The sequence below is a fragment of the Arachis hypogaea genome, chromosome 18 (assembly GCF_003086295.3).
Source record: "Arachis hypogaea cultivar Tifrunner chromosome 18, arahy.Tifrunner.gnm2.J5K5, whole genome shotgun sequence".
NCBI classification, from domain to species: domain Eukaryota; kingdom Viridiplantae; phylum Streptophyta; class Magnoliopsida; order Fabales; family Fabaceae; genus Arachis; species Arachis hypogaea.
This window is the reverse complement of record NC_092053.1, coordinates 13,186,792-13,210,668: the sequence shown is the minus strand read 5'-3', so window position 1 is coordinate 13,210,668 and position 23,877 is coordinate 13,186,792. Positions and strand designations below refer to the sequence as shown.

The 23,877-nt window shown below is 34.6% G+C and overlaps 2 protein-coding genes across 3 annotated transcripts in view; one reads left to right on the top strand and one right to left on the bottom strand.

Annotated features, from left to right (window-relative positions):
• The first annotated feature begins 13,002 nt into the window (after positions 1 to 13,002).
• Positions 13,003 to 23,877, top strand: part of LOC112772398 (uncharacterized) — a 54,664-nt gene continuing 43,789 nt past the window's right edge. The window contains exon 1 of the mRNA XM_025817334.3: positions 13,003 to 13,181. The gene's annotated coding sequence lies outside the window, so the exon portion shown is untranslated. The remainder of the gene's footprint in view (positions 13,182 to 23,877) is intronic.
• Positions 14,986 to 23,718, bottom strand: LOC112770951 (exocyst complex component SEC10b). 2 transcript variants are annotated; one of them, XR_003186834.2, is made up of 24 exons: positions 23,418 to 23,718; positions 22,930 to 23,154; positions 22,746 to 22,820; positions 22,373 to 22,474; positions 22,172 to 22,222; positions 21,988 to 22,093; positions 21,629 to 21,736; positions 21,075 to 21,166; positions 20,114 to 20,282; positions 19,962 to 20,038; positions 19,739 to 19,837; positions 19,564 to 19,654; positions 18,821 to 18,906; positions 18,565 to 18,741; positions 18,358 to 18,411; positions 18,130 to 18,258; positions 17,927 to 18,019; positions 17,682 to 17,828; positions 17,392 to 17,512; positions 16,734 to 16,818; positions 16,318 to 16,376; positions 15,504 to 15,602; positions 15,337 to 15,420; positions 14,986 to 15,217 (listed from the first exon to the last, which is right to left on the bottom strand). XR_003186834.2 is itself a non-coding variant. In XM_025815462.2 (24 exons), the coding sequence occupies exons 1-24, from the start codon at positions 23,499 to 23,501 to the stop codon at positions 15,148 to 15,150; spliced, it is 2,460 nt and encodes an 819-aa protein (XP_025671247.1). In that variant the 5' UTR covers positions 23,502 to 23,718; the 3' UTR covers positions 14,986 to 15,147. The 2 variants fall into 2 exon arrangements, 1 of the variants encoding a protein (XP_025671247.1); XM_025815462.2 differs by having other exon boundaries at positions 17,415 to 17,512.

Genomic DNA, 23,877 nt, shown 5'->3' with positions numbered 1-23,877 from the left:
TTTTGTGATAGAAAAAATTATATTGTTACGAAAAATATCTCACAAGATAAAATTTGTTATCACTTTTGTAACAAATTTTAGTTTTCATATTAAAAAGTTTGTTATAAAATATTACTTTATATTTTAATAGTTTCATTTTTTTATTACAAAAATTTTTTGTAACAAAACATACTGTAACAATTCTGTAATATTTTTTTTATTATAAATTTCTTTCGTTTCAATATTCAGATTTTTTGTAATAAATTTTTTATTATAAATTCTACTTTTTCTTGTAGTGATAATAAGTTTGTCATGAGAAAAAGTATTATCCTAGTTTAATAAGATTATACATATTTGAATTCATCATATTCTTATAATAAAAAATAGTGAATACATTAGACATTCTATTGTAACCAAAATCTATTTCAAACTAGTTTTAAATTGGCCATCTAAAATTTATACATTAATACCTATTTTGTGTTATAGATGATAATAAATCAAGTTATACTTATTCAATTTATCATGTATTTTCTATAACAGTAAATTGAATTGGGCTGATTAAATTTACCAATACCAAGGAATTTAGTCTATATGCAATTGCTCACCAGCTTTAGTAAATCGAATTGGTTTAATTCAATTTACTTAGATGCTTTACTTTGTTTATAAATTGAATTGAGTTAATTCGATTTATGTGTATTTATATAAATTAAATTTGGCTGATTTAATTTATATAAACCTATTTAGAATAGATGTGTAACCAATTTTTATTCAGAACATTTGTGTAATTTGATCTCCATTCATTTTATTAACATAAATTATCCCTATTATTATTTATAAAGTCTTGTTATGAAATGATATTTTTAAGCGATTTTATTAAGTGTAATTTTTTGTTATATATTTTTAATGAAACTAAAAAAATATAAAAGAAGATTATATAGTATATGATATATGATCACATTTAATAATATCATTTGAAATTAAAAAAAAAAAAAAACCGGAAATATAAGTTTCAGTTTAGCTACTTAATTAATTTTTTTGTGACCAAAGTTGGTAGCTAAGGACTCTAAATAAATCTTCATTACAGTTAGCTCTTCATTTTGAATAATAATGTATGTGTGCAAGACTAGGATTATTTAAATGAATTGAAAATTTGTCCCTCAATCATATGTATAAAAAAATTAACTACCAAATTAACAATTCGTATGAAAATATATTAAAATAAAAATAAAGACACATTAAAAATGGACAAAATAGTATATATACAAATGTATTTATACATAAATACATAATGATTACTAAATTAATTATTATATATTTATGTATAAATATATATTATTTAATTTATTTTTAATATATTTTATATCTTAACATATATTTTATATAAATAATTAATTTAGTAACTAATGCCAAATATGATTGTGAGTTTTGCGACGAAGAGTGTTGCCACGAGCATCGGTGGATCGGCGGGTGGGGCCATCTGCAAGGACACTCGATGCAAAGTAAGTGTCCGTACGACGAGACGGCTAGTTAGGGTAAAAAATGACGTACCTTGTGGGAGGGATAGGTCCCTCCCTATTTATACCTTGTATTCGGGTGGACTCTTTGACTTGGGCTCGTCCGTCTAAAAGCTTCTGCCAGCTGTCCAGGCCTTCCTCAGGAGGTAGAGTGACGCGTGGGTCACTTTGGCGCGTACGGGTTGAGGACCCGTCGGGTCGGTAGCCTGTAAAACGGACCTCCAGCCCTTAATGGGCTGGACCAGAATAGTGCTCCCAACATGGCAAACCGTAAGGATCGTGGTTGGCACGATCATCTTACTTGGATCTTATCGTGTGACAGTCTTCCTTTGCTCGTGACTCCGTCCACAGGACACATCTTGAGTGCGCGAGTTGCCCATCAACCGTTGCTTGGGGTGTCGTTTCAGTTTCCATGCTTGAGGGATTAAATGCCCTTTATGACTGATTTGAAAGTGGAGGGGAAAATCCATTTTACCCTTGGCTTTTCACACTCCTTTCTCGACGGTTATCCTCCCATCATTCATATATTTCTCACTTTTCATTCTCCATTTTCATTTTCTCCCATAACTGCTATTTCTCAACCATCATTTTCCCTTTTGTTTGCTGTTGTGTTTTGCTGTATTTCCCTCCAATCCATCGCTTCCTTCTGCTTCACTTACTGGTAAGTGAATCTTTTGCACTTATTTTATTCATTTTAATGCTTCCTTTGTTGCTATTTGTTGCGTTTGGTTACTGCTTGCTTTAATTGAACTCACCATTGTTAGCTAGCTTTTAAGGGGGTACCATAGGTGTTTCCTTCCTAAATTTAAGCCTGAAATAGTGTGGAATAGCATAGGATAATGATCTCGTTAAACACAGCTTAGTTTTGACTTCCTCCGAGCTTTCGACTTTCTGTTTTCACTTAAGTGGTGCCTCACTATAGGTATGGCGCAACAGCTTGTAAATTGTTATGCTTAGGTTACTTCTGACGTGACGAGCACACCCTCTAAGATAACTCAGGAGGATTTACAAGAATTTTAGAATTTAGGGGCATTGTGCGAGGTTGGTCAGGAGGAGGCAAATTATGATGTCTTCATTCCGGGAGACCGAGAGCGTATCTGCCAACTAAACTTATCGTCTCCCCGTGTTCCCGACTGGCTATGGGTGTATAAGCCCATGTTCACCACGCTGGGTGTTCGCGTCCCTTTCTCGCCTTTTATCATGGCCCTCTTAAATCGGTGTGATGTCGCCCGTCACAACTTCACCCCAACAGTTGGGCTGCTATTCGATGTTTTGAGATAGTATGCGAATATCTGGAGCTTCCAGCCTCCGTTAATGTTTTCCTCTACTTCTTCCTGCTTATCAACCTCTCCAGGGAAGGAAAACATAAGAAAGGATACCTTTCCTTCAGGGTTGTACAGAACTGACAGATCTTCGGTCTCTTTGAGGATTCGTTCCATGGTTTCAAAGAAACCTTCTTCAAAGTGAGACCGGCTCGAGGCTGCCACCCCTTATGTCACCTTTGAAGGAGAAAGGCAGATACCGACTTATTGTGCCTTCAGAGTGAATCAAAGATGACGCTCAGGTTGGTTACCAGGCTACTCGGTTCGACCGTCTTTACCAGTATGTCATCCACGTAAACTTCTACCAACTTACTGATGTGGTCCTTGAAGACTTTGTTCATTAATCTTTGGTACGTTACCCCAGCGTTCTTCAGCCCAAACGGCATGACCTTATAATAGTAAGTCCCTGCTGGCATTGTAAACATCGTTTTGTCTTTGTCAGGTCGGTGCATTGGGATCTGATTGTATCCTGAATATGCATCCGTAAAGCTCAAAAATCTGTATCCCGATGCCGCAACTACTAGGGCATCAATCTTGGGAAAAGGGAATGAGTCCTTGGGACTTGCCTTGTTGATATCTGAGTAATCAATACACATCCTCCATTTCCCATTTGTCTTCCTCACAAGCACCACATTTAAGAGCCATGTAGAATAATCGAGTTCCCTGATGAAGCCGGCTTCCAACGAGCTAGCCGTCAGCTTGGCTACCTCGTCAGCTCTTTCCGATGACATTTTCCTTCTTTGCTACGTGACCAGTTGGGCTTCCGGCTTCACGACTAGGCGATGTGACATGAAGTCAGGGTCTATCCCCGGCATGTCAGCTAGAGTCCAAGCGAAAAGGCCTCCATTTGCTCTAATGACTTCTATTAGAGGTTCTTTCAACTCATGGGAGGGAGGTTTCGGTTTACGAACATAAACTTATCCTCCGTATCCCCTACCTGGAATTTCTCCAGGTCCCCTTGTGGTTCAGGCCTCGGTTTCTCATCAACCATCACATCTAGATCCGCCAAAAATACCCCAGCTGCCTCCTTTGATTTTTTTTTCTCAGTGCCAGGCTGGCGTTCTCACAAGCAACCGCCATTTCCAAGTCTCTTCGGATCAATGCCATAGATCCGTTGTCTGCCATGAATTTTATTATAAGGAGCTTCGTGCAAATGAAGGCCGATAGTCTGTTGATGGTCCTCCTGCCAAGGATGACTTTATACGCCGTAGAATCCCTCAGGACCACAAACTCCACCATTGCCGACTTTTGGCTCGCCTCAGAACCCACGCAGATCAGGAGGGTGACAGATCTGTCAGACTTGATGTAGTTATCTTCCAATCCTATGACTCCATGATGGTGGTCCCTGAGGTCGCTCCCCTTGAATCCCAGGGTGTTGGTCATGTTTTGGAACATGATGTTCGAATCAACCCCAGTGTCCACTAAGATCCGTTTGACTAGGCCAGTCCCGATCCTTTCCGTGATTACCATTTGCGGGTCCTTGGGAAGGTCATGGCACCAACAATCTCCAGGGCTAAATGATATCTCGGGGAGTTCCCCGAAATGGAACTTGGAGATTTAGGAAAACACACCTAGAACCCTGGCATCCTTCTTCGCTGCGGATTTCAACTTAGGTGGGGCATTCCGTCTGACCACTATATTTACCACCACCATTGGAGTACTATCCGGGTTGTCAAGAGGACCTTGTCTTGGTTTTACAGTTCGGCTCTAATCTTCCTCAAAGCGCTCTCTATCCCTCCTCCTTGGTTTACGGATAAATTATGAGAACTCGCTCAGCTTTCCTTCACATATGACCTATTCTAATGCATCTTTTAAGTCAAAACAATCTTGTGTTTTGTGCCCAAACACTTTGTGATAATCACAGTAAAGGTTTTTGTTCCTTCCGGTCCTATATTTGAGCTGTCTTGGCTTGGCCAAGATGTCCTTTTTTGCAATCTGCTAATAGACCTCAACGATGGGAGCAGTTAAAGGAGTGTAGTTGGTGAACTTACCCACCCAGAAAAATGGTTTAAACGATTTTCCAAAGGTCCCTTCCCTTGGCTGGTCGGTTGCCGGCTGTTGGCGGCTACCACTTGGCTGATTTCCTCGTGATTGATATATTCCCTTACCACATTCTGAATTTTCTACATCGTCTAGACGGGTTTGGTGGTGAGGTGTTTTCTGGAATCCTCATTCACCAGACCGTTAGTCAGGCACAGCCTTGCCATCGAGTCCGTCGGGCTGTCAATCTCTAAACATTCATCATTAAATTGATTGAGGAACTTCCTCGTCGGTTCGCCAGCCCGTTAGGTCATCCCCAGCAAGTGAATCGGGTGTTTGGCTTTGGCAATCCGGGTGGTGAATTATGCTAAAAACTTCTTTGTGATATCCATGAAGGCCGTAATGGATCCTTGTGGAAGAGAGTTGAACCAACGAATCGCCGGCCCCGCCAAGGATACGGGGAATGCGCGGCATCTGACGGCGTCGCCCATGCCTTCCAAGTTCATTCCACCGAACGGGCACTTTTCCAGAGATCGAGCGTGGGAGTCGCCTTGGTGAGATGGGGACCTTCTACGTTCCTGGGAGGTTCCCGAACTCACTCTTCTCCTTAGGCAACCCCCTGGATGCCTGGCGGCTCCACCCTTGTCTCATACTCCCTCCGTATGAGGGATAAGCTCCATGCTCATGTTAGGTACCCACAGACGGCACTAATGTTTGGTTGCTCATCAAAATGAGAGGTCGATTGGGTGTTGGATTGAGAGCAACTACTAGAGAGACGGAGGTATCTAGACTTGTTCGCGAGCTTTGCGATGAAGAGTCACTACAAGAAATTACCGGAATAGTGACCAATTTAGCGACCGATTTTTCTTGAAAATCGGTCGATAATTAGAAAATAGTGACCAATTTCGGTCACTAAACGTTAGCGACTGATTTTAGTGACCAATTTGTGAACAAGGCCACCAAACCCTCACCAAAGAGTATCAGTCACTAAATCGTTCGCTAACAAAATCGGTCGCTAAATGACCAAATTTTTTGTCGTCTATGAGTAAATCGATCGCTAATTTGTGAACAGTCTTTCGGTATCTAATTCATGACCGATATTTCGGTCGCTAAATCAGTCGCTAATTTGCGACCAACGTTTCAGTCTCTAATTCGATCACTAAGTGGGGACTTGTATTTTAGCAACCAACATTTCAGTTGCTAAATCGGTCGCTAATTAGAAACCAAGCATTTTAGTGATCAAATTTTCATGGCTGATCCTAATATTTTAATTACCAATTTTTCACTAAATTTTTACATCTATGCCATCAAATATTGAAAAACCATCAACACAAAACCTACACCTTAACATATAAAAACCAACCCATAACAGATATATCTCAAACAACATAACACACTTAAACAATAACCAAAATAACTCATCAATTCAATATCATAGGCAACGACAATAATAAGTAAACAACACTCTCAAATTACTAATTATATCATTGAAAGTCTATTAACTAACTAGCATCACAACTACAATGAAATAATCACTCTTTAAACAAACATTCACCATCTTCATCCTCTCCTATATTTATTTCTCCTCCTCTAATTTCCTTTATTGTATGCACCATAACAGCAAATAAAATTTCACTCCATGTTATATCTTGTTTGCTTGCAAATAAACTCCCACATCTATAACACTTACCTTGCTTATAAAGAGTGGTTCAATCTTTTGGCAGGATGTCCCATCAAGTTTAATGAAATCAGACTAGCTTTTCCGCTAAGAAGTACAAAATGAATGTTTCATCTAGAAGATTGGAAAATAATCAAGCAAATAAAAAACTTTAAGATTTAAATTGTTCTCACCCTCCAACCCAAACTACTTGCTTTCAAATATACTGCACCACCAACAAAAAAGACATCTCAGAACACAACAATACCAACAAGTGCAGCTTCAAAAAAAGAACAAAAAGGCATTTTCAACACCACATAAATACATAATGTATACAAAATAATGCAACAATTGTCTAAACATAAATGAACACACATAAACATTTAAATTATGTGCTTGTATGTTCTCTACACATAAATGCTAAATGATGCAATGATGCAATGATTCTCTAAACATAAATGCTAAATGAACACACATAAATGCTTACTCGCTACAATTTTCAATTATTTAATGCATTCAATTTATGTAATTACAATTTCGAAAATGTTTGGTAACCAAAGAAAATCAGAACCAATAATAAATCATTACCAAAGTCATATATAAGTTCTAAAATAACCAAAACCATCACTGATAAAAGTTTAACAAAAGACTACAAAGGAAGAATAAAACATATGCAATGGAACTAGAATTTTCAAAAGGATTGAAGTATAGCTCTTTTCCTCAGGAAAAGTTGACCATTGTCGGTATTTTCAAGCAAGAAAAGGATATTCAAATCAAGCACTTTCTGCAGTAAAAGATTTGTACATGCTTCCAAATGCATGAAACTCATTCAGACTCACCTAATTAATCTTGAAACAACCATTTTTGAGCTAAACTATGCGAGCGTAAAAGCACATCACCCTAAATCAAATTAACCAACTCATATAGCGAGTAAGCAACTACATGATTGATCAGTTGTTGCTAATTGCTATTTGATATAATTAGATGAGATCAAGCAACATGTATTATTACATTAAAACTAGGAGATAATTAATAATTACAATCATAATCATAATCATAATTGTAATTATAATCTTAATGAGTGGGATAATTAGGAGAGGGTATCTTGTTGGTGCCACGGTGATAATTATAATCCTACTTAGTTGCTACTGCTTGCTACTGTGTTACTGGATCTGATTGCTTCGTTTGTTTGATGGTTAGCTTTCTGTTCTTATGCCTTCGCAACAAACAGAATTAGGGTTAGTAAGGGTAACTACGAAGATTAGCCAAAACGAATATTATTATGAAATAATTCTTCTTATTAATTCTGAAAAAAAAAATATTGCCCCCTCAAAGAATCTAAAACACTGAAATCACACATCAAACAGTGAATATACCTAAAGATTAGCCAAAAATTGAAGGAGACAGAGGTGACTGTAGGGATCTAAGAATGTGTCTGAATTAGCGGTTAAGAGGAATTAGCGGTTCACAATAACAAGCTTAAGATCATATCTACCAAAATCTAAAAATGCATAATTAATAGTTCCAAACTCTGAGAATAGATATGGTGAAAAAGTCCTAACTCAGTAATTAACGAAGATGAGAATGGTGTGGTTGTGTGGATGAGTTAGGGTTAGTGAGGGTAATTCGGAAAATATCCTATTTTATTTAAATTAGCGGCCGATTCGGTGATTGATTAGTTTATAAAATCAATCGCTATCTTAAAAATTAGCAACCAATTTAGCGACTACATTTTTAGCGACCAAATTATCAACCAACCAATTTTCACCCTATTTCTCTATCAGTTGCAAAATCGGTAGCTAAATAAAAAAAATAGCGACCGATTTTGTGACCAAGAATCCCAAAAATATTCCTTCCTTTGTTTTGATTGCTAATTTGGTCGCTAAATTAAAAAATAGTGACCGATTTTAGCGACCAAATTTATTCTGGTTTTATAAAACTTATCAATTGCTATTAATGACTGATCATATTAGTTGCTAAAATCAGTCACTATCTTACAATTAGCAGCCAAATTAGCGACTAGTATCTTAGCGAATGATTTAGCGACCAAATAGTTGTTCACTATTTTTACTATCAGTTGCAAAATCAGTCACTAAAATAAAATATAATGACTGATTTTGTGACCAACAGTCCCAAATACGTTACTTTTGTTTTGGTTGCTAATTCAGTCGCTACATTAAAAGATAGCAACCGATTTTATTTTGGTTGTATTTAAAACTTTTTGGTCGCTAATTCGATTGCTATTAGCGACTGATTTAGCGACCAATATTTTTTTGGTCCTGAAAATTCTATATCGGTCGCTATTAGCAACCAATTTTTTCGGTCATTAAAATCGGTCGCTATTCCAGTACTTTCTTATAGTGAGTGCTGCCACGAGCGTCAGTGGATTGGCGGGTGGAGCCACGTTTTAATGACACTCCGATGACAAAGTAAGTATCCGCATGACGAAGCGGCTAGTTAGGGTAATAGATGACGTACCTTGGGGGAAGGATAGGTCCCTCTCCATTTATACCTTGTACTCGGGTGGGCCCTCTAACTTGGGCTGCCCGTTCACCTGGAAGCTTCTGCCAGCTCTCCAAGTCTTCCTCAGGAGGTAGAGTGACGCGTGGGTCACTTTGGCGCGTACGGGTCGAGGACCCGTTGGGTCGGTAGCCTGTAAATGGACCTTCGGCCTTTATTGCGCTGGGTCAGAACACAAGATTCCAATAAAAAATGAAATAATCAAACTTTTGATTGATTGGTTATAGAAATTCCTTATAAAAATGGAGAGTAAAATAATTTTTTTGAGAAAAAAACAATATTATAGTATTAGTATAATTTATTATTTTTAACAAATAATTAATCAATAATATTTAAAAATATTATAAAAAATAATACCAAATTACTGAACTAAAGGTATTGAGTTGTTGATTAAAAATAATAAATAATATAAATTAGAATTATTAACTTTTAAATTTTTTTTCCATTAAAATTTTTTAAAAAATATTTTAGATTTGATTTGATTTAGTTTTACATTCACAATATAAAATAAGTTTTAAATTTATATTTACCCTTTAAATTTTTTTTATATTTTCTCATCTTCTTTATTCACATTCTTTCTTTCACCCCTAATTCCTCTATCACCACCACGAATAAAAACCAAACCATCACCATTATCACCACTTTTTTCCTTCTACCACCATAAACATAGTACCACATTAATATTTCCCCTCTTAACTACTATATCCCTTACTATAACTAAGGTTATTTTTGGTATCATAAAATTATTTTTTTAAAAAATTTAAATTAATAAGAGAAAACAATATAAATAATTATATCTCTAATACACTCTTTCAAGCAAAAAAATTTTTTTTAGATTTATTTAATTTTTGCAAAGTCCTTATTTTCTCTTTTATTTGTCTTAAGTTATTTTCTTTTCTTTTGGAGATTATCAATGATCAAACTCTAAACCTTTTGAAAACATAACTCTAATATTATTTCATAAAACAACTTCTTCTAAAAATTTAAATTGATTAAAAAAGATAACATAAATAATTATATCTCTAATATTTGGTCATGAACTAATCACCAAAGAGTGAAGAGAAGAGGATGGTGAGTCAATTTTCATGCATATGACTTTTTTTGGACCTATATATATGACTTTCATTTTATTGAGGAGTACTAGGGGACCAGCAACTTTTGTGATTTGTAGATATCAAGTAGCTATCAATGATGTTTTTAATGGTGTAAAATTTCATCCAATGGTGTGGGATTACTCACTTTTCTTTTGCTAGTTACATGCTGGCCAGAATTTAATAAAGTTGCTGACCCCCTAGACTTTTCCCATTTTATTGGATCACAGCTTCTAGATGCTGATGAGAACAATTTTTTTTTTGTACAATAAGGGCCCTAAGGCCAAGAAGAGAAAACAAAACTAACTACCACGGAAAAATTGAACCCCACAACTATTAGCAAACAAACTAAGAGTAATCTCCACGAGAGGGTGCTCCATAAAAAGAGGAGTACCGCGAGAATCTAGAATGAAATTCGCCATTCCATCTGCAACCTTATTCGCCTCTCTCAGAACGTGTCGTATCTCAACTTTCCAATTCCTTCTAATCAGCCTTGTGATTCTTCTAATAGCTCTAGTGAGAGTAGGGTGATATTGAGGAGGGTTAGCAATGATCTCCAATCCTCCTCTGGAGTCTGATTCAACATCAATTTCTTAATGCCTCTATTCCACGTAAGGTCCAGCCCCTATAGAATTGCAAAGATTTCTACTTCTATGGCCTTTACGTTATCCATCCTTGTTGCATAGCCTCAAATCCATCCTCCCATGTTATTCTATAGCACTCCAGTCCAACTACCATGACCGGAGTTTTTCCTGGAGGCTCCATCCGTATTAAGCTTCATCCAACCTTCTGCTAGAGGTTGCCACTTAATCAGATGAAGGTTCGTTATGTTAGTTGGCGGGTTGACTCTCACGCTACAAATTTTCTGCACCAGCTATCTGATTGGGATATTTGAAAGTTCAGAGGCCTAAAACTATTAGAATGAACTAGTTCATTTTGAACTAGCCAAATTTTTCAAGCAGTCACCATAAAGACATCCTTCCAGTAAAATTCTCTATTTCTCCCGAGCTCCTTAGTCAAGTTAAAGTCTATCCAATCCACAAGACCCAGGTTAAAGAACGAAGCAGTATGTTGCGGATCCAACAAAGCAAGCCACACCTAAGAGACTTTATGGCAGTCTCTAATAACGTGAATGGGAGTTTCAATGTGATTGTTGTATGACAGACACATCGAATTCCTTCCCTGCTTCCAAACTACAATTCTTGAGGCAGTCATAATGCCATTATGGCTGAGTTGCCACAAAAATACCTTAACTATTTGCAACCCCTACCAATTTCATATCTTTTTCCAAGGGCCCTCACTCTAGTGTTGGTGGTGAGCTAGCAGGTTTATATGTGTGCTTGACTATGAATTCACTTCTCGAGTTTAGTTTCCAACACAAACGATCAATGTCATTCTCCTCTTTTGGGACCATACATTTATTAATCTTGTTCACAGCCACATCAAATAGAAGATACCTCATATTTTTCAGGTCCCAGCTCTCATTATTAAGCACATAATTCATAATCATTTTCTCCTACTCCTCAAAATCGAGCATAAGAGAGACAACATCAATCAATTTTACACCTGATTTCAGTCAAGTGTTCGTCCAAAAATTTATGCTATCCCCCTTTTCTATAATCACACCAGTATTTCAATGAGAATTTTTTAATTATTGACTAAGTATTTTTACGATGTAAAATTTTCATTTTTACATAAAATTTTTCTTTTAAAATAGACATTTCTACCATGTTTCTCAATAAAGACCTCGGCCCACAAAGGTTTGGTAAGGAGTTTCCATCCCCTTTTGATACCAAAGACTTGGTTAACCTTACTGAGTTTCCTGAATCCCAAGCCATCTCTTGTCTTTGGTTGCGTTATTTTCTTCCAACTCCCAAGGTGAGCTCTCTTTTCCGTACTATTATGCTCCCATGTAAACGATGATAACAGTTTTAATATCAAAAGCCGATCAACAACATAATTGGAGGTGTATTAAATTGGGTTGGGCCTGCATAATATTTTAATTTTAATCTTTTGATGGTTATTGTTGGATGACCAATGGATCACATTCAAATTCCAAAAATGGAAAAGATCACTGTATTCATGGACCAAAACTAGATGCATAAAATTCTTGTAAATTAACGGCAACAAGCAGATTGTGCACTTACGTTGGCGTTAGACGTATACCAACAAGTCAAAATAAAAATAAAAAAAAAGGAAAGACGTACACCAAGACTGTATTTATTTTTAAAAATAGAATAGGATAAGACATTGAGAATAAGACAGGACAAGACAGAGACACAAATTTTGTGTTTATTCTGTTTGGTGATAAACTATAACAAATTATAAAAATTTAATTTATTCTCATTTTTTTTATTTAAAAAATTTGAGATGAAAAATATAATAATAAAAAATATAATCATGAAAAATTAATAAGAATAATGAAAGAAAAAATAAAAAATAAGTTGTGTCCCTTGTTAGTGTCTCCGTGTCCTTCCTGTTAGGATGGACACAAAATACACTAATTTAGTGTCTCTCGATACATTGTCTCTTTCCATGTCTTCTCTGTCAAACATAATTTTGTGTTTATGTGTCCTTATCTCAGTGTCCTGTCTCCGTAAATAAACGCAGCCTAATAGTTTTTTTTATATTCTTATCATTATTAGTTGTTAATATTTTGAAAATAGTATACTATTACTAACGAACTTTATCAGCACTCCCTGTTAGCATCTTGCTATCAAAACAAGCAAATTTTTCGTTTTTTATCTAATAATAATATTGGAATAACATTAAAGAGAAGATGCCAAGAATATTATTACCCGCAAGATGAGGGATGGCTTTGGTATATATTACTAGTGTTTTTTAAATTTTATTCTTTTAAAAAGGTTTTGTAATTATTATGTTTGGGAAAATTAAACAAAAGTTACTTTCAATAACAATATAAATATACCAAATAATAGTTTTAAATATATAAAATTATAATAAACTTTTAATTTTAAAAATATATATTTTTAGAAAAATAATCTTAACTTTTAAAACTAAAAACATAATTACACAAATTTTTTAATTTATCAAGCAGAAAATATTAGCGTATACTTTTCAAAAAAAAATTCAAGTGACTAACACTTTTTTTTATTTTGTTTTATATTTGAATTAATATACCGATCTCCTTCTTTTTTTTTTTTACACTAAAAATATTAATCCTTAGATTATCTTTTGAAAAAAAAAACGCCTAAACAAACCCATCCAAACTCTAAAAAATCCATCACCAAACCATCCAAATTAAAGGAATTAAGAACCCCGTACAACCGTAACAACTTGTTTGGATATTCTTTTCTTTTCAAAGTAGATTCTCTATATTTTGAAAAAAATAATATAATAATAAAGGATGACAATGACAAGGTAAACAATACGTTAATCTAAACTGAATTATATGGTAAAGATGTAAGTTTATAAATTTTCTTTTAATAAGATGAAAGAGAGATTGATAAAAGTAGGACCTATATTTTAAATAATAATAAAATAATAAAAATAACTATAAAAAAAATTTATACTCTTTCTATACCACTTCAATCTGTACAGTAGAGTGTCTCTTAAAAAAAAGGTAAGCTAATTATTTGCTATAAGCCTATAAATATCTCTTTTTATTCTTATATAAAGTGTGGTTTTAGTTTTAATATTTAGATTAAGTCTTAATTTTATTTTTAACATTTAAAATATTTTAATTTTCTTTTAAATAATTTATTTCATTTTATTTAATTTCAGTCTTCCGGTGATTATTAAATTTTTTATTCTAAAAATATTCTTTTTTTATTATGATTCTTTTTAAATAGCGACAAAAATTGTAATTATAATAATTATAGTAATAATTGTAGTGATTTGAGAATGAAAATAGTATAAGAATTAAAAGAAGATAATAATTAAAAAATAATTTTTTTTAAAAGAAAAATTTTTAATTTTGACTAAAGAACAAAAATAAAATAAAATAAAACATCTAAAATCAAAATATAAATATTTTAAATATTAAGAACGAAACTAAAATTTAATTAAAATAATAGAAATTAAAATCATATTTTATCTTTTATTTTTTCGTAATAAATGCGAATTTATTATTTATTATTTATATAGTACGATTAAAGAATCTATAATTGGAGAATATGATTGGATGTGCACACTTTAAACTGGCCTAAAAAATACACTGCTATCACATCAGCATAGAAACTCTTGGTTGGCAGGGACAGTAGATTTGATACTTGTTCTTTTGATAAGTGAAGTTGTGGTGTCTGGCTCTTGTTGACATATCTTAGGGTATTTTCTAAGTCTGTTTAGTGGCTTATCATATAGGAAACATTTCAAGTACATCGAAAATATTGGTGCTCTAATTGTTTTAACCATTGATTTAAATTAGAAAATATATATAATATATATTAATTAAAATCAACGGTATTTGAAAATATTGGTGCTCTAATTGTTTTAACTTTTAACCATTGATTTAAATTATAAAATATATATAATATATATTAATTAAAATCAACGGTTAAAACAACTGGTGTACCGATACTCCTCGATGTACTTGAAATCATTCCTATCATATATCTCTATGTAAATTCGCTAAATTGGTAATAACAATGATAATGGCATATAATATAGGCATATAGAATTTCTCTTTCTTTTTTCTTTCTTGAAAACAATGCATCAAAAACTCGAAATGCGTATCAGATAAGCAAGAGGGAGTGGGCGGAACGCCAGAACATATAAGAGCCAATATTCTATTTGGACATTATTGTTAGGGATAAAAAGAGTGCTTATTTAAGTTTCTATAATAATTCTATAAAATTATTATTTTATCTGATAATACATGATGAAATTAGTTTAAATTCGTTAAAGTTAGTAGTGGCTTAGTGATCAAGAGTTCAGAATGTGAGGGGGAGAGAGAGAGATACTTGAAACAAGTATTGCTATTTTGATATTAACTAAAAAAAGCATAAATAAAATTATTATTATTAAAGTTTTACAAAAAAATTAATTTTAAAATGGGATTGAAACCACGGCATATCAACTCCACCATGTTCGAGAGGGGTTTAAAGATCACAAGACCATGTTCATTAATTCCACAAGGAACTGAGTTTGGATGCAAGTTTAGCACTCTTGTAATCGTCCCTAAGCTGAACAAATCTGGTAGACAAAAAGAAAAATGAATTGTATCAGAAAACATGAGCAACCAGCAAGTTATTATGGATATAAGATAATATACAGAAGTATTAACAGTTCCAACATAACTACATAAGATATACCTTTGTGCATCCTTGCGAATGCTAGGTGTACCTTCAAACAAACTTGCAAGGCTCTCCGGAGCAACAATAAAGACATTGGCCATGCTACACAAATGTTCAGAAAAAGTTACAGAAATGACAAGATAATGGGAGAAATCTAAAAGTTATTGCATATCTTGTGAACTTACATGCCCAACAACTCAAATTTCTCATCAACAGAAGGAGCATTGAAACTACGCACAAAATCTCCATAATCAGTGATGTCACGCTTCAGTCGCAATCCCCCACTAGAAAGTTGGACAAACAACAATGAGAATGATCCCATAAAAATTTTTAGTGACAAAAATGAAGATCCTAAAGTACAGTTGGAGTGCCAAATGAGAAATTGCAGATAACATCAGTTGCTTACACAACATACTAAATTGATGTGGATAGACCAAGAGATAAAACATTGTAGGGAAAATTATAAACGCGGAGGACCCCTATCATAGATGAAGATTTTTATGTCATTGCAGTGTGCCCATTGCAACAAACTACGGCTTGGTTTGGTAAAGCTTTTCGAAGAGGTGCTTGTGCTTTTTAAAAGCTCAAGCATCTCATTTTATGTTTGGTAAATAAAAAAGATCATGTGCTTGTGCTTGCAGCTTTTAAAAGATCGGGGTACTTTTGAAAGCACTAAGATAGAGCTTTTCAAAGTTAGCTTGTGCTTTTCAAAATTTAAAAGTCTAATATAACCTCACATGTTAACTAATTTTCAAATTTAATACTTGCATTTATGTCTATTATAGTATTTTTAAATTTTAAAAGCTATTTTACCAAATGCAGTTGTTGTTGCTTGTATTTATTAAAAGCAATTTTTAATTTAATTTACCAAACATAAATGCTACAACTTTTAAAAAGCCATATTTTAAAAGTTAGCTTTTATAAGCTACTTTTAAAAGGTAAAAGCTTTACCAAACTAAGCCTACATAGATCAGGGAATACAAGACAGAGGCCAATTACCTTGGATTAAACGTAAACTTTTGCCAATGGTTTAGCAACACCTTGTGCAAGCGATTTCCCTACAGTGATATATCAATGCAATTAGGAAAATGGTATGAAACTAAGAAACCAAACCCAAATCAGTACATCTTGCAATTTAACTACCTAAGAGGGCATGGTTAGCATTAAATTCAAGGTAGTTAGACATTCTTCAGATACAGCAAATGACTCAGTTAGGACCCTACTCCATTGGCAAAACACTGACTAATGACAGAAATATAAAAAAAAAAATATATATATATATATATATATATATATATATATATATATATATAAAAGTACATAATCTAAAGGATTCTCTAATAATATAATCTCCCTATTTGTGTTTCTATAAGCATCATACTGTTTCATTCAGGGAACAGACGTAAAACACATACCAACTCGGTCAGGAATGCTTGCTTGTTAAGACCTTCTAGAGCTGTGAATGCGGACTCCAGCACACGAGAAAGATAAGCCACAACCCTAACAAAGAACCAAATATCCTTGTTAGTAATAGAAACTTCGGGAACAGATTTTGACAGAGATAATTTTATCACTCTAATGCATTATTTGATATAAAATAGAATAAACAGCAAGTCATTTTCTATCAAAATAATAATAGGAACAATAATCAGAGTCATCTACATTATACAAAGAATTTAAAACTGGTCTCCTAGATAACATTGAAACCTATGCTCTGGTAACCTATGTAAAACTGCTATGAAACCAAAGAGGACAGGAAAGATCAGGAACCACTCTGATCATCCCTTTAAAAATGGAAGCTTAGAAACTGATGGATTGACATTAAAGATATAGTTTGACGTTTTCCTTCGTCATTGTAATCCCATACTTATATGTAGTATTTTTCTACAAATCCAAATTGGAGCTTAACGCCTTAAGACTCTCTCTTCAATATATATATATATATATATATATATATATATATATATATATTCAAATTTAAATGTTCAGTAAAAGAAAATAATTCAGAAACTATCAGCCCAAAAATACAAATAACATTATCAATACCGCTAAAAAATATAACAGAAAATATACTTGGGTCTTCAAGTTATATCCACCTTGTGCAGGCATTGGTTGCCCGGTGATCAGGAACCAGATTATCATCAGATGTTCGATAGTCTGTTGCCTTTTGCTCAGCTGAGAGTAATCGCTCCACCTATCCATGGTTTAAAGTGGAACATTTATGATTTTAGATATTATAATTCCAGCTTTATATTATAGCAAAAAGAAAGCACGAAAAATTTAACCACCAAAATCTCAGCATTAAATTGTAGGATAGGTGGCAAAAGACTGTTCATGACAAACTACAGTCAGGCACAACTAACCTCAGCCATGACAGTTTCAATGCACTGTTGTAGTCCTTTGTAAGCAGCAGCCTCTGCACTGGACATTGCTGTTGCCATTTCTTCACAAGAAGCAGCATGTGCACCATCCACGGGAAGCAGAAGCCGGGATATAGAATTTGCAAAATACTGTAGTAGATAAGCAATCAATTCAGTTTGAGGTATTCTTACTGTTAAGTGTAAACCCAATATATATATATATAAAAGAAAAAGTCTTCTTAAATTACTTGTTGAATAATAGCTACACTGCTTCCAGAACGTTGTACAGCAACCATGAATGATCTGAAACTGCTTTCTCCAGCTGCAGCGGCAGCCTCAGCCTGCATATCGACAAGTAAATTCAATATGTTTTCTTAAAACACCTTCATATCTTATACAGCATTGGAAGCAAAAAATTCAATCATAAGCATGCAAAGGCTCATGAAGTTACAGCAGATGCAGCTGCAGCAGCCACTCTACGGCTCACACTTGTACCCAGCACAAATCTTTCCCTTAAATTAGCTGCCTCAGTCAGGCTGTCTCTAGCTCGTTCAAGCCCATCCGCAATATATTGACTGACCTGTAAAATGAATAAAGACGGACCAGAAAATACTGAGCTCCAGTAAATAAAATGTACCAAATGTTTGCATTCTGACAAATTGTGAAGCTACTAACTTACTTGATCTAGTAAACATGTAAACACGGCTTTAACATGGGTTGCAAGTGTGGCAGGCTGCAAAAGAACAGAAGATTCAGCATTCCATTACACTGCTTTTACTCGGTAAAAGGTTCTTACAACAGTTATCCCAAGTGAGTACTATGTTGAGTTTCATAAAGGACGCTTTTGGAAGAAAAATACCCCAAAATGGAATCACAGAAAAGTTACCTGGGAACAGAAGAGATTGCATCTTGATATGGCTTCTTCATTCCAACGGACAAACTCTGTCACCACAGTGACAGATATTTGTTGCTGAGATGAAGCAGCAGCCACTGATGCTCCTTTTGAGCGTCCAAGTGACCCAGATGAATCAGAAATCTGGCCTTCCGCTCGCAATTCCTCCATCTGCATTGCATTAACCCATCTAAAGCGTTGCCAACCAGATCCAATTTTGAAAGGAAAAGAACTTAAAACAATTACCAACCTTCACTTTATATAATTGTCTAAGAGCTGCCTGCTCATATTCAAGATATTCATCTTTGTGACTAGAAAACAGGGACTCTGTCAGACCTGATCCACATCAAGTTTCTTTGTAATAACCTAAATATTTTAATATTCCAAGTCCAGTGCTAATCATGCTCAACCAAAGAACTTATTGACACACTTTTAAAACTGTTACAGTCAAATATTAATAGGACAAATAATACAAGAATGAGGCATGTACTGAATACTAATACAAACATGATCATTGTGATAAAAGTAAAACTCAGTCAGTCAAAAAAGCTATACTTGAGAATTGCCATAAGCCAAAATTGAGCACTTGGAAATCCTAGAATGAATTGAATACAGAAATGAGTACTGAGGTTGCTAATAAAAATGAGACCATGAGGCAAAAGTTCCTGCTAAACCAATCAGTTGAGTAGAAAATTCCAATACGAAAGCATTCTCAAATTTTGGCCAAATAACAAATTATATTACAAGAAGAGGACCAACCTTGATGATTCATGAAAATCAATTGGTGACATGTCTTGCTATAATTGCATTAATTAGTTCTTAAATATTACTAGGAAATACATCTAGTAGTATAGCGGGTGGCAAACACCCAAAAAATATTTGAGTACCATCGGAATCTATGCTCCAAATTTGTTTCTTAGAGATGGGTTATTGTCAATGCAGAGAAATAAGGTACTCATGGAAGTATTGGTGTTGTAAAGTTAACTTTATTACCCTCGACATCCAAGTCACCACATCCCACAGTCCGTAGATCTGTAGCAAGTTCTCGAGTCTTTTCATATGCCACTGCCAGCATTCTAAGATACTGAAACACAAAGCACATAAAGATCAGCCTGCTCTAAAGCTGACTCTATGATAATAATGAAAGCATGAGGTTAGTTGTACTCACTAGTAGCAGCCCACCTTCCCCCATGGAAGGTAAATTCACAAGAGACGGTTTCATTAAGAGTTTGTCCAGAAGAGCTGTGATTCGCTGCTCTAAAACTCGCTGCATATAGGATCAGAAGGAAATAAATTAACAAACAATACCAGTTTGCCTTGAGAACAACCAAACTATGCAATGTCTATAAAGCCACAGCATTCATTGAAGACCATATTCTTATCTTTGATACCTGAACTAAAATCGACATAACTTCACTTGGAGAAGGGAATACAGCAGTTATTGTTGCTGCCTCTTTTCTAACGGTATCTGCAACAAATTACTATGCATCACCAATCTTATCAATAAATTACTACTTTACTAACAAAACATTACACTTCAAACCTGTGATTTCTTTATACAAAGACGAAAGCCCAGAAGCAACATCACTAGGACTAGCCTGTACAGCCTGGTCACCAAGAACCAGCCTAGTGTCTGCATTCATTACTTCCACATCAATAAACATCGGACGTGTTGCCACATAATGTTGCATCGCACTTGTGCCCCTATTGAACTGCATTGAAAAGTTTATTTAGTGAAAAAGACAGTCAATTATAAAAGAAACATTATTGAAACAAAATTGATAAATCACTCAATGAACTTAAGCTAGTGAGTTCTATTACCTACACTATAAGCAACCTAGACAGCGTATATAGGAAACAGAAACATCTGAAAGCAACCTTTCAAACAACTAATTTTTACAAATCATAAGTTGAAGCTTTGTTCTTTGTGTATATAATCTAATCATATATTTGGATTTGGATTAGAACAGAAATTTACCCAAGACAAAAGATTTGATTTATTGTATGGTGTAATTATATATATCAGTGTTGAACATGTCCATTCACTAACTCTCTCAAGGATCTTTATTAAGAACTAGGCCAATTGCCAAATATGATCTAACAAACTAATTCCACCTGGTTTCGGTCAGCAACTTCATAAAATTTACGAACAAAAAAGTACAAAGGTAAAAGGTCAAAGAACAACACTGTCTAAGCAATGTACAGATAAATACAACGTTATTCTCAAATTGATAACTTGATAATGCAATTTACATTAAAGACTTTAGCTTATGCAGTCAATGAATGATGTGGGGAACTTTGGCACCAGATATATGAAGGTGGAGATTGGAGAACAGGAATAGCAAACTATTCTCATAACAAAATGAGATAAACTGAGATAAATGTTATGCTTCTTCTAGGAGGAAGTCAAGTACCATTTCTGTCTGGTTTTATCAGCCGGAAATGAAGGGTTAAGCAAGGAGACACATAGAAGGGTGAAATCAGCTACAACAAAACATTATTACCTGAGACAAAATTTTGGCACATTCCGCCATTGTAGTCAATTCTCTTTTCTGTGATGCAGAATCAAACCGAGAAATCAATCTATTCTCCAATTCTGCAGAAATAGAAAAGGAATCATGGAACGCATTAGGGCATCCAAGAGCAAGAATTAAAACATTCATGGGTACTGCTGCTAAATATCTTGGTCTATCCATATGAAAGGTAAGCTACTCAAAATCATGTCAACCAAAGGGATAAGATTGTACTTTTATTCTTAAGACAACAAGAACTTTCTGCCCAATGGCCTTGGTAAAGGGCAAAAGGTAGAATTGGGTTGATATTGAATTGTGAGTCTCAAGGGTTGGTTAATTCATTTATTATAAATATTCTAATTCCATTAAAAGGGATCAAATATTCCATGAGATCAAATCCCTTAAAATTGTTTCCATTAAGATCATACTTTATTGAGAATAGATAAGAAATAATAAAATCTAAGGTCACAAAATTAAACAGGTAGGAATGGAGAGCAATAACACATAATGTGGATAGATACAATCATGTTTTAAAAATCCCTGACCATTGCAATAGTCCTGCAAATTAGCAACTGCAACTTCTAATCCTCTGCTAGCAGCTGCATTTCCAACAGCTGATGAAAGTCTACCAATATCTTCCTCAGCAAATGTCCCTGGAAATGAACAGAATTAGCATCCCATTGACTTGAAACGGTTTTGGCACTAAAAACGCAATCTAGGACACAAGGTTTGCCTTGGAGGATACATGTCATAGCCGTCGAACAAAAAGAAGAACTAATTTTAGGAGTTGAGAATAGTGCTCTCTATGTCACAAAGCAACAACTTTACCAGTGCACTAAAGCTCTGGTCAAATAATAATAATAATAATAATAATAATAATAATAATAATAATAATAATTCTTACGTAATTTCTGGGCAATTGAAGCAGCCTCAGCAACACGACTGTCGTCAGAAAATAAAGGTGAAAGCTCCATCAGATCACCTGGGCTGCTATTGAACTCCATCAAGTACTGCAGAAATTAAATCAATCACATGTAAATTTTCCCAACATGAAATGTTGTATCACGGAATGAACAAACTAGTATTACTTTGATCAGCTCAATTGTTTGACTGGCAGTTTCACGCTGAGAATCCGCACTCTGACAAGAAATAAGAAATAAGAGTATAAATGAGATAATATTTAAAACGATAAAGGCATAACTGACTTACACATAAAAACAATTTTATGTGCAAATCTGAGATCATAAACCATTTATCAAACACAAATAATGCATTGAACATATTTCTACCTGGAGATGATCTCCAATCTTCGCAGCTGTCTGGCCTACACTTGAAATACGCGAATCCAACCTCGCAAAGCTCTCGAACAGTCCATCTACACCTTTCTCTAGCTGAAAAGAGAATCAAATACACAAACACATTTACAAAACCACAAAATTTTAACAAATCATTCAAATTTAACCTTTCCAACAAAGTAGATGAAAAGTAAACAAAGGGAGAAAAGAAGAAGAGAGGGGGGGGGAAGGGCGCACAAACCAGCTAAGATTACCAATCTTTTTTTTTTCCAAAATAGAAATATTCCAAGGGTTTCTAATTCACATGGTTCATAAAAGAAAATATTCGGGATATACATAACACCAACAGAACAGAATGCAGAGTAACCTCGGTAAGTGTCTTTCGATGCTTATTGTCCTGAACTGCAACATCTTTCTTAAGATTGAGAAGTCTCCCATCAATCTTCATCCAAAATAACAACAATCAAAAATGTAACTAAGAACCTCTAGCATAATTTCTCATTTCTCAGGAAAAAAAACTAAACAAACAAGCAAATTCAAAAGAAGTAAACCTGTTTGCGGAGCTCAACGAGCTCCTTACAAGAGTCTTTGAACAACGACAAGAGCTTCTCAACCTCAGGAAACAGAGGGCTGGAAGCCCCTTGCTGAGAACCAACAAACTTGTTGGTAACATGGCCATTCGGAAGAGAATCTTCCGCTTCCAAATCTTCCAATCTGAACGCCGGAAGCTGCTCATTCACTAGGTTCCCAAACAACGCATCGAACGAAAAATCACCCTAACAATAACAACAAATCACGATCCGCCAAAGGCATGTCACACGTAGAAAATCTCAGAAAATCAGCTCTACTAATAATAACACAATAACACAATAACACGCTTCCGAAGCCACTATTAACCAAATTCCGAATTCACAGATATGAAATGTAAATCGAAAACAAGCTAACAACGCAAATTACACGTTTCAGAGAATCGCGATTCACCAAACACTGATTTCATATAAGCAAAAAAGGAACACAAATTCAGCTGAAGATTCAAAACCTTGAAGTCATCGATGTCGAGAATGAGAGGGGAGGATTGAGCTGCGGGTTTCACAGGTTTAGGATCGTTCTTAGGATCTCTCATCTGAACGAATCAAAGGGAATATCTGAAAATGGAAATCGAAGAAGCTGAAGGAATGTTTGGGTCTCTGTTGTTGTATTTTTGTTGGTTGAAGTAATCGAAGGGAGCAAAATGCAATGTGTGTGACAGTGAAAAAAAAAATGAAAGAGAAAAGAAGTGTGAAAAATTAAAAAAGAAGCTAGTGTGATTAGTGGAATGAGTGATGAATTATGAGATGGATAAATAATATTTTCAGCTGAAATGGATAGATAATTCGGAGTAAATTATTATTTTGGATATCAATCAACTTTGGCTTTTAAAAATAAATTATTTTCATTTTCAAAATATTGGAATTATATTTAGCCTTGTATTTCGTGGGGATTGAGTTGTGTGTGGCAAC

Excerpts from the sequence above, each read along its gene's own strand:
- LOC112770951 (XM_025815462.2), bottom strand. The coding sequence starts at position 23,501 with ATGAGAGATCCTAAGAACGATCCTAAACCTGTGAAACCCGCAGCTCAA. Across the intron at positions 21,737-21,987 it reads TTCAATTGCCCAGAAATTAC|GGACATTTGCTGAGGAAGAT; the intron begins GTAAGAATTATT and ends GTTCATTTCCAG. Across the intron at positions 19,655-19,738 it reads GGGAAGGTGGGCTGCTACTA|TATCTTAGAATGCTGGCAGT; the intron begins GTGAGTACAACT and ends TTTGTGTTTCAG.